Source organism: Jaculus jaculus, chromosome 11 (assembly GCF_020740685.1).
Source record: "Jaculus jaculus isolate mJacJac1 chromosome 11, mJacJac1.mat.Y.cur, whole genome shotgun sequence".
NCBI lineage: Eukaryota > Metazoa > Chordata > Mammalia > Rodentia > Dipodidae > Jaculus > Jaculus jaculus.
The window spans coordinates 111560650-111572037 of NC_059112.1; the positions used below are offsets into that span (position 1 = coordinate 111560650).

Genomic DNA, 11388 nt, shown 5'->3' on the forward strand with positions numbered 1-11388 from the left:
TGTCACTTGTAGTCAGTCCATAAATGCTTTTCTGTCATTAAGAGTCACTTTATGTTTTTAAGGCACAGACCCATTTCACTATTTTAACTAAAGACAAAGTCCCAGCACAATGTGGGCTTCAGAACCTACATTGATCGTCTTAGGGCCACTAGAAGACTGAAAGCAAACTAGGTTTGATGCTTATTAGGAGGGGCAGCAGATGGCCCATCTTAATCTTGGCTTGGCACTTTCTGGTAGTACCCACTTCCTCTCGTGTTGGCAGTGGGGAGCAAGGGGGTGCCACCAGTGACTTCTCCCTCCCGATGGCCAGTCAAGCAGTATAGTTCCCATTAGCATCCTCCTGGGACCACCAGGACCATGGTTGCAGACACAGTCAGGCAGCCCTAGGTTCTGTGGGTCTGTTTTGACCCCCGAAGTCCATATCTCAGAAGTTGTCTGCCTACCCTGGGAAATAGACTGAGGGAGCCTGACCTATCTGGAAGCAGACTCCTCTTGAGGCTTCTGACAGCCCACCCCGTACTAGGCTCAAGAGAGGCTAGCTATTTTCCTGGGGGGTGAGGGGGAACCATGCAGACTTCATCCCTCCTGCTCTCCTTGTTAACCTGCCATCGCCGACTACAGGTTTCCGAGTCTTCAGGGAATGTGGATTTTGGAGATGTGGCTTCAGATTGTACAGAACCGTGGGTGAGGGTGTGTCAGGTTTTCAGTGAGGTCCTGTCAGCCCTTCGCTTAGTGTCATCCCACAGAAGTCATGGGAAAATTATGGCAGCATGGGTGGATAGAACACAAATTTTAGAAAGAGTTGAGAGACTTGAGTTTATTTTAACTTAAACACATAATCAGGAGCAAAACGTACACTACTAACCTGACTGGCATGAAGCTGTTACCATCTGGTTATAAGTTTTGATTCATTCAGGGAATATCATGGACCTCTCAAGAAAAAAGCTTACTGGGCATTCTGCTTCATGAAAGTAAAATGTAACCAAGACACCATCTCAGCAGGTGCAGAATAAATTAACCCCAAATGGAGGTGGAGTGCAGGGTGCCCACACTGCCTCCTCCTCTGCCTCAGCTTGTAGACTCTTCCTTTGAAATGTGCATGATGTACTGGCTGAGGAAGAGTGTGTCTGAAGTAGGGTGGTGCACATGAACACATAATATATTCATATATAACATAATAAATGTACATGATAATCGTACGTATGTATATATAGGTAACCCAGATTTGTCCCATATAGTCACTCAGTCTCTAGACTATGGTGTTACAGTGGCTATTTAGAGGTGTGGCCCCAAGACAGGTGCTCTCAGCATGGAGACTCCACATAGTCATTGTCCAAGCCACGACGGAACCGTGCCGTCAGTGAACGACTGATGACAATTACCCGGGGTGCCATACAATCCTCCCTCCGGTGAAGAATGTTCCAGATGAGCATGGCAGCCGCCAGGGTGGCCAGAAGGCAGGCACCAATGTTCAGGTAGCAAGACCAGGATAGGTTGGTGTAAGGGCCAATTCTGTAGAAGGTCACCAGCCCAATGACCAGCACGAAGCCTGTAAAGAGAAGAGAAGTGGTCAGGAAGCCTGTACCAGAGCAGGAGCTCTATCCAGAGCCCCCAGAAGGCAAGCTGTGACTTTTTCCTCAGCCCTGTCCTAGGGTGGGGCCAAGCCACTTTGTACTGACTCATACAGCCTTTGGACCTGAGAGTAGAGGCCAGGAAATAAACCTGCTAGGGCTGGAGGGATGGCTTAGCAGTTAAGGCATTTGTCTGCAAAGCCAAAGGACCCAGGTTTGATTCCCCAGGACCCACGTTAGCCAGATGCACAAGGTGGCACATGCGTCCTTGAGTTCATTTGCAATGGCTGGTGGCCCTGGAGTGCCCATTCTCTCTCTCTCTCTCTCTCTCTCTCCCCCTCTTTCTCTGTCAAATAAATAAATAAAAATAAAATATTTTTAAAAATACATCTTTTTAAAAAACTTGCTAGCCGAGCGTGGTGGCACACGCCTTTAATCCCAGCACTCAGGAGGCAGAGGTAGGAGGATCGCCATGAGTTCGAGGCCACCCTGAGACTATATAGTTAATTCCAGGTCAGCCTGGACTAGAGTGAGACCCTTCCTTGAAAAGCAAAAGCAAAAAGCCTTGCTAGCTAACGGGGTGGGGGAGGGCAGTGCAGGGTACTATCCTGTGACCCTGCAGTACAGCGCTCAGCAGTCTTCCCAGCCCCAGGCAGACCCAGTTGTCACTTTATTAAACTGTTCAGTCTACTCTGGCTTTTATAAGTGCTTAATTACTTCAAAGCCAAACAAAACACAGATACTTCCTAAGTCTTATCTAGAAACAGACTGGCATCTCACTTGGTTCAAATTCCTGTTGGTGAGTTTCCATACCCATGGCTTTGCTTTCAGAGGAAGTGGAGATTTCCTCTCTGATCAAGGTGGCCTGGCGCCTACGCCCAGGGCAGGCCGAGCCAGCTGAGGCCTGATCCAGACCTGGTTTTGGAGTGTCTGGTTTCTTTTCACTTCTGGGGCGATGTGTCCAGGTTCAGAATCCCTTCTTGCCCCATGCCCCACCACCTCCCCTCTGCTGATGTCTTTCCTTCTGTGCCTTCCCTCCCCTCCCCCCAACATCACAGCAAGAGAGGTGGGTCAGGAGCTGCCAACTGGCTAAGACGGGCACATGGCCAGCCCAGAATTGACAGCACTGTGTTGCTTTCTGCTTGTGTGTCCGCTTGCGTGCTCATGTTTTGAGACAGGGGCTCACTGTGTAGCCCAGTCTGGCCTCCAACTCCACTTTCCATGCCTCAGCCTTTCAGTTGCTACGCCTTCATGCCTGACTCTCACTGACTTCTGCAGCTCTCTTGCAGAGTGCCAGGGCCCTGAACTTGTTAGCTCCGATGGTAGGAAAATGAGAATTCTCTGTCCAGTGTCTGCCAGGGCGCCGTGTCACTGCCGCTTGACAGAGAAGGTAGCACTGGGAGACTTGCAGGTCTTGATTCTCAGGCTGCTGCCTAAGGGCTGGTGCAAGGGTGCCCCTTTCCTGAAGCTGCTGGGACTCACCCAGAGATGGCCTAGAAGGCTGTGGGGCCCATCTCAACACCCTGGAGCAGCAAGAATAGAATGAGGAGGGGAGGGCAGAAGCAGAGGCACAAGGAAGGGGCAGGAGGCCCCATGCCGCCACCTGCTCTAGAGCATCCCCATTTCTTCAGCAGCACCTTTCCAACTAGCCAGGTGCTTGGGAGCAGCTTATGCCACAAATACCAAAGTCTTCATCACTGGACTCTTCTAACCTCAAGCTCATTCATACCCCTTTCCTGGGCTCTAGTCAAGGAGGACCCCTGCTGCTGTCCCCTCCCCATTGCCCAGCACCTCAGCTTCTATATGCCTGCTCATATAGTCCTTCCAATTCCTAATGTCTCCCAGCTTTCTTTAGAAACTAGACTATGCATGGCGCTGTGAGGCACCTGAGCAAGGAGCAACATCAAGAGAGACAAACACACACACAGGGACAAAGAGACAGTGAGAGAGCAGGAGAGAAGGACTAACAGACCCGAGCTTTCTAGAACAAGCCTGACTCGTCTTCTCCTAAACAATGGCGGCAGAGCATACCCACACTGTTCTGCCCACAGAGCTTACCAGAGGCAACAGTGTACCTCTACCAGTCATGAAAGAGTGAGGGCTCTGCCTGCGGCTTGTGTGTGGACAGTAGCGTTGGTGAGGTGAAGCATTCGGAGCCGGTGCTCATGTCATGAAAGTAAAAATACCTTCAGTAAATGTTCCCTCATTTTGTTGTTGTTTTCAAGGTAGTCTCACTATAGTCACTGCTGACCTGCCACTTACTCTGTAGTCCCAGGATGGCATCAAACTCACAGGGATCCTCCTGCCTCTGCCTTCTGAGTGCTGCAATTAAAGGTGTGTGCCACCACAACCCAGCCTGTTCTCTCATTTTTATATATGTTTGGGAGATGTTTTGCCAGCCAAGAGAGTTTATTATGCTTGTTTCAAGACCCAGAAGAGGTGGAATTGAGGCAAGCTGGGTACACAGGGGACCAGCTTGTATTTTCTGAGATGACAGGTAATAAACAAGGCAGGTGTGAGGGCCACAGAGCCAAGATGGAGCAGAGAGAAATGCCAGCTGAGTTGGAAGGGCTTTTCCCAATGAGGATCAGACAGGCCCTACCAAGTGTCCTTTTCCCACGTTTCACTTTGGTCTGGGCATGCTCCAGAAACATTTTTAAAATGTGTTATGTGGCCACAGAATCCCTTATTTAAAATGGAACAGGGCTGGAGAAATAGCTTAATGATTTAAAGGTACGTTATTGCAAAGCCTGATGGCCCAGGTTCAATTCCCTCGTAACCATGTAAAGCCAGATGCACAAAGTGGCATATGCATCTGAAGTTAATTTTCAGTGGCAAGAGGCCCTGGCATGCCCATTCTCATTCTCTCTCTCTCTTGTTTTGTGTGTGCACGCATATACCAGTTTCTGTCTGTGTCCCTTTCTCCCTCTCTTTGCTTACAAATAAATAAAAATACTTTTTTTCAAATGGAGGCTGGAGCTTCATGAGTTCGAAGCTAGCTTCAGCTACTTTCTGAGTTTGAAGTCTGCCTGAACTACCTGTACTCCTCTCCAAAATCAAAACAAAAAAGCCAGGGATGGTAGCTCAAGCCCTTAATCCCAGCACTTGGGAGGATCATTGTTCACAGCCAGCCTGGGATACTGAGTGAGAGACTCCACCTCAAGAGCAGCAAAATAAGTCAGATGGGAGATAGGAGCTCAAGAGTTCAAGGCCACCCTGAGACTACATAGTGAATTCCAGGTCAGCCTGGGCTACAGTGAAACCCTACCTCAACGCCGCCCCCCCCCACAAAAAAAGGAACAATGTGGTTCCAGGTAATTAAAAGACCTGACTCACCAGAACCTTCTGGAAAAGACTCAGGTGCATTTATAGGACTGAGAAAGTTAGAAAGGGACCAAGCATTGCATGTGCAAAGCAGAAAGGACCTGCCCTCCCCAGTAAGGCCTCACAGGAATGGTATGGTGCAGGCTGGAGAGATGACTCAGTGGTTAAGGTGCTTGCCTGCAAAGCCTGACAACCCAGGTTTGATTCCCTAGTACCTACATGGTGGCATATGCGTCCAGAGTTCATCTGCAGTGGCTAGAGGCCCTGGTGTGTTCCCATACACACACATTCTCTCTCTGTCATCCCCTCCCCCCCATGTCTTTCTGCTTGCAAATCAATAAATAAAGATCTTTTTAAAAAAGAAAGAAAGAAAGAAGTGGGGCTGGAGTGATGGCTTAGTGGTTAAGGCACTTGCCTTCAAAGCCTAAGGACCCAGGTTCGATTCCCCAGTACCCACACAAGCCACATGCACAAGGTGATGCATACATCTAGATTTCATTTGCAGTGGCTGGAGGCCATAGTGGGTCCATTCTCTCTCTCTCTTTCTCTATCTATCTTCTACTTTCTCTCTCTCTAAAATAAATAAATCAATAAAATAATGTTTTAAAAAAGACAGAAATGAGGAGAAAGTGGGGGGAGGGAATTAACATGGGATTTTTTTTATAATCATGGAAAATGCTAATAAATTTTTTTTAAAAAAAAAAGACAGAAATGGGGCTGGAGAGATGGCTTAGCAGTTAAGGTGCTTGCCTGCAAAGCCTAAGAACCCATGTTTGACTCCCCAGATCCCACGTGAGACACACAAGGTGGCACATGCATCTGGAGTTTGATTGCACTGGCTGGAGGTGCCAATTCTCTCTTATTAAAAAAAAAGAAAGAAGCCGGGCGTGGTGGCGCACGCCTTTAATCCCAGCACTCGGGAGGCAGAGGTAGGAGGATTGCCATGAGTTCAAGGCCACAGGCCACCCTGAAATGACAGAGTTAATTCCAGGTCAGCCTGGACCAGAGTGAGACCCTACCTCGGAAAAAAAAAGAAAGAAAGGAAGAAATGGTATAGTGGGTCTGGAAAGATAGCTCAGCAGTTAAGGTGCTTGCCTGCAGTCTAAGGACCTGTATTCAATTCCTCAGGAGCCACATAAACCCAGAGGCACAAAGTGACACATGCATCTGGAATTCTGTTGCGGTAGCTAGGGGCTCTGGCATGCCTATTCTCCTCTCTTTCCCACCTTCTTTCTCTCTCAAAATAAATAAATTAATTAAGCAAGTAAAATATTTAAAACAAGAAATGGCATTGTGTGGTCCTGGGACCCTCCATTCTACTCTTGTGTAGTCATGACCCCAAGTCAGCCTCCTCTAAAATTGCTCCATGGTGGACAGGACAGCATTGCAGTGGCCTGCAGCTCAGCAAGAAGAAGTGACACATGTAGACGGGGAGCAGTGCAGCACGGTCTCAAACATGGTGGGCATCGTGAGGGCACACGGGACAGAGCCCCTGCACAGATCAAACAGACTCAGCTCAAGAAACCACAATTCAGAACTTGCTGATAAAATTCCCCAGGAAAGAGGCAGACACAGTGCAGAGTAGTCGTCCAGCCTCCTAGCCCTGTGGCAGCTCTCTGCAGGGCTGTTTCCCTTGGCAGCATAAGATCCAAGAATGTCAAAACCGCAACAGAGCTGGGCATGGTGTCGCACGCCTTTAATCCCAGCACTTGGGAGGCAGAGGTAGGAGGACTGCCATGAGTTCAAGGCCACCCTGAGACCACATAGTAAGTTCCAGGTCAGCCTAGGCTATAGCGAGACCCTTCCTCACAAAACTAACAAACAATCAAAAAACCTTGACAAGACAATGTCCCTCAGACCCACTGGTAGAGGACAGGAGAGTAGCCACCTATCACAGTATCGCAGATTCATTGTTTTCTTCATTGTGACTCCTTTGAGTTCTGGGGATCTAACCAGACCTTGTGTGTGTCAGGCAATGTTCTTCACTGAGCACCGTCCTTAGCACTTCCTTTTCTTTTCTTTTCTTTTTTTTTTTTTCCCCTTTATTTATTTGCAAGCAAAGACAGACACACAGAGAGATTGAGCATATCAGGGCCTCCAGCATCTATAAACAAACTCCAGATGCATGCTCCACTTTGTGCATCTGGCTTTATGTGTGTACTGGGGAATAGATCCCCAGTCATCAGGCTTTGTAGGCAAGCACCTTAACTGCTGAACCAACTGTCCAACCCCCTTCCTTTTTCTTTCATCATCAGCATAGTATGTTTTTGAAAGTATGTAGGTTATTTAAACCATTGTAAACTATTGTTGCCTGTCCTGTGACTAGGTATGTTACTTTGTCTTATATGCAAACTAAGATTTCAGATCATGTATCTGCTTCTAAGAATGTCATATAAGATGCAAGAGCATGCAAATATTTGACAAATTGATTAAAGAAATGTAAACTCATACATATAAATCATCTAGTATTGCTGCATATGTCCTAGAATAGAAATGCAAGTTGGACTGTGATAAAAATGATAAACTCAGCCAGGTATGGTGGTGCACACCTTTAATCCTAGCACTTGGGAGGCAGAAGAAGGAGGATCACTGTGAGTGTGAGGCCAGCCTGAGACTACATAGTGAATTATAGGTCAGCCTGGGCTAGAGTGAGACCCTACCTCGAAAAACAAAAACAAATAAACAACAACAACAACAAAAAACCCCGATAGACTATGTAATGCAGACCCTGACAGATGGGCACTGTTCACAAAGGAAAAGTGAACAGACCCAGACTCTACCTCTTTTATCACTAACCTTGAAAACTGTCTGTTGGAAATCTAGCAGTAAGATGTCTGAGGTGGAAATGAGCAAATTCCAGGTTGCTTGCTTCTTTCACTGGAGGACAATTAAGAGGCTGAACCTTATTTGCTTTTCCTCAAAGAAGTAGAAGCTGGAGAGATGGCTTATTGGTTAAGACACTTGCCCATGAAGCCTAAGGGACCCATGTTTGATCTCTCTCTAGATCCTGCATAAGCCAGACACACAAAGATGAGGCAAGTACAAGGTCACACATGCCCAACTAGGTGGTGCAAGCGTCTGGAGTTTGATTTCAGTGGCTGAAGCCCTGGTGCGCCAATTCTACCCCCCCCAAAAAGAAAAATAATTTATAAAATAAGTAGAATGGCAAGTCTAGGTCATGCCCTGGGGAAGGGTCACTAAAGGTGCACTGGAGCCTGGTTGGGTGGCATGCACCTGCAGTCCCAGCACTTGTGTAGCAGGAGGAGGAGGACCTCAGGTTCAAGGCCAACCTGGGCTACTCTCCCAAGAAAGAAAAGGAGAAGGGAGGGAGGGTAGTTTCATAGGTCCCTCATTCTGTGTGAAGACCATGGTAAGCCTCTTTTCTGATGTGCCTCAACTGAGACCACACAGAGATGGTGAAAGGGCCTACAATAGTCTGTCCGTTCCCAGCCCAGCACGGGGAAATCCTGTGGGAAACCTGAGCACAGGAGCTGGGTGCGATGTGGCCAGCCCAGGGCCACATGCCCTCCAGAGAGGAGACCATGCCCTGAGTAACAGGCACAGCCGTTGGAAAGCATTGTGCTTTTGTCTTCCAAACCCTGCCCTGAGCTGGCAGAGGAGGTAGTACGGACTGTTAGACATGTGATCAATAAAAAGCAAAGAAAACACAGAAAACAGAGACGTACTCAGTGCACTGCTACCTGATTTTCCTCAGGTAAAAGGCACCTAGAGTAGTTGGCTCAGCACTGCACTCGGCACCAGCTTCTATTCACAGGACCCTCTGCTTGGGAAAGGTAGGAAGGGCTAGAAAGAGATGGACTAGTGAGCCGAGGCTGGCCTTCCATTCAGAAGTCTACGTCTGTCACCACTCCTAAAGTAAAGCTCTCTTTCTCCTCAGTGTCCTTTCCCCTGAAGACTTCTCCCCCAAAACCTCAGTGATGTAATCAGTCTGTCCAGAAACCAAGCAAAGGGAAGCTCTTCGGCAAGCCCTGTGTTCTGCACATGGGATCAGTTCCATCTCCATAACGTTGTGTTGCCAAAGCAAACAACGTCTTCCTGTGCGCCGGCCGCCGGCCGCAGGCGCGTGAACTCCAGCGCAGCACAGCCGAGCGTCCTTTTCCTCTCTTTCTTCCGTCCTGCCTGCTTCCTGGGGCCCAGGCTTCTGTCACAAGGCCTTCCTTTTGGAATGACTATCAAACATCCACACAGGTGGCATCAGAGGAAAGACGCTGGAGCTGACCCCTGGTGCCCCTCATGTGGCTGCAAATGAGCAAGCCTTAGCTGGAATGTGATTGACTTCTGAAGAGAATAATAACAAAAAAAAAAAAAAAGGCTTAAAACAAATGCAGCTGGGGTTGATGTATCTTAAATGTGTGTGCAGCAAGGAAAAATGAGCAAGTCAGGCCGTTCATCACTAGTCTTAAACGCCTGTGCCGGAGACCCAGCAGCACTCGGCACAGGGCTGGTTTGATCCACGTGGTTCTTTGTTGAGGAAGGCTCTGGGGCAACGCAGTACCATGTAGCTTAGCTGAATAAGGGAGGGGTGTGAAGGTGAGAGTGGAGACAGACAGAAGAGGTCAAGCATTCAGACCAGCAAAGTCTAAGCAAAAATTACCTCCCATGACAAGGTCCCTAAGTCTAAGAAGAGAGCAAGTTCCACACCAGCTCTCAAGATGCTGGTTTAGTCAGCGTTTACCCCCCTGACCAGCGTGAGGACTGGTAACATCAGCCCCTTCACAGGACCAAGCCAAGAAGCTCTGGGTGTATGCGCAGGTTTTGCCATCATACAAAGAGACCTTACAGCAAGGCGTGGTAGCACATGCTTTAATCCCAACACTTTGGAGGCTGAGGTAGGAGGATTGCCATGAGTTCGAGGCTAGCCTGAGACTACAGACTGAGTGTCAGGTCATCCTGGGCTAGAGTGAAACTCTACCTCAAAAAAAAAAAAAAAAAAGAGAGAGAGAGAGAGAAAGAGACAGTCAGGCGTGGTGGTTCACACCTTTAAATCCCAGCACTTGAGAGGTTGAAGGATTGCCGTGAGTTCGAGGCCACCCTGAGAATACACAGTGAATTCCAGGTCAGCTTGGGCTAGAGCAAGACCCTACCTCGAAAAACCAAAGAGAACCAGGCATGGTGGTGCACACCTTTAATCCCAGCACTTAGTAGACAGAGGTAGAAGGATTGCTGTGAGTTCAAGGCCACCCTGAGACTACATAGTGAATTCCAGGTCAGCCTGGGCTAGAAAAACCCCACCTCGAAAAACCAAAAAAAAAAAAAAAAAAAAAGCCAAAACCAGAGAGAGAGAGAGAGATAGAGAGAGAGACTGACCTTACAATTTCCAGAGGAGAAGAAAGAAAACCAGCATGTCTGATGCTGGGAAAGGCTCTAGCAGCTTTTGACTAGATATTGTACTGGCTGAGCTAAGAGAGACAGAGACAGACAGAAAAACCCAGAATACAGTGTTGGAAGTGGCTGTGGTGAATGTCAACATCCATCAGTAAAACACTTGAATTTATAAAGTGTTCTGCGAGGGTCAAGCTGCAGAAGTCAAGTTACATGCAGTCATAAACGGACAACTGTCAAGTTCACTGACTCGGGAGAAGCAAACCTGTGTACCGCACGAGGCCTAGACCTGTTGCTTAATGTTCATAAAAAAAAGATTAAGCCAGGCGTGGTGGTGCAAGCCTGTAATCCCAGCACTTGGAAGGATCACTATGGTTTCACACCAGCCTGAGACATAGTGAATTACAGGTCAGCCTGGGCTAGAGCAAGGCCCTACCTCAAAGAAAAGAGGAGATTTTTTAAAGCCATGTATTATGGAATATGCCTCTAGTTCATCACTTAAGAGGTAAACACAGGGGCTGGAGAGATAGCTTAATGGTTAAGGCTCTTGCCTGCAAAGCCTAAAAATGCATGTTCAAATTGCCAGGTCCCATGTGAGCCACACAGTGACACAAGCACGCAATGTTGCACGTGCACCACAGGGGGGCGCACACATCTGGAGTTCATTCACAGCGGCTGAAAGGCCCTGGAACACCCATTCTCTCCCCCTCTCTTCCATCCCTCCCTCTCTCTCTCAAAAAAATAAGATAATAAAAAAAGAAGTAAAAGGTAGACACAAGAGTTTTGTGAGTTTGAGGTCAACCTGAGCTTCATAGTAAGTGAAAAACCAACTTGAATTACCTAGATCTTGTCTCAGCAAACCAACAGCTAAAGTTGGGCCCAGTGGTGCATGCCTGTAATCCCAACACTTGGGAAGTAGAGGCTGGAAAAAATTGAGTTCAAGGGCAGCCTGGACTACAGAGTGAATTCCTGGCCAGCCTGATAGGTCTTAGACCAGCCTTGGTCTCATAAGATTGTGTCTCAAAACAGTTAAAATAAAATAAAATTTTTTAATGGCTGGAGATACATAGCTTAGTGGTAAAGTACTTGCCTACCATGCACAAAGCTCCTGGTTCAATCCCCAGATCCACAAGAAAACAGATGATTGTGA

The 11388-nt window shown here is 47.8% G+C and overlaps 2 protein-coding genes across 5 annotated transcripts in view; one reads left to right on the forward strand and one right to left on the reverse strand.

Annotated features, from left to right (window-relative positions):
• Nucleotides 1–11388, forward strand: part of Ift140 (intraflagellar transport 140) — a 92029-nt gene that overhangs the window by 54359 nt on the left and 26282 nt on the right. The gene's annotated exons all lie outside the window — the stretch shown is intronic.
• Tmem204 (transmembrane protein 204) overlaps nt 803–11388 on the reverse strand; it is a 13910-nt gene continuing 3324 nt past the window's right edge. Inside the window, exon 2 of the mRNA XM_045161600.1 lies at nt 803–1549. Within this exon, the coding sequence (XP_045017535.1) occupies nt 1305–1549 (245 nt within the window). The 3' untranslated portion in view covers nt 803–1304. The remainder of the gene's footprint in view (nt 1550–11388) is intronic.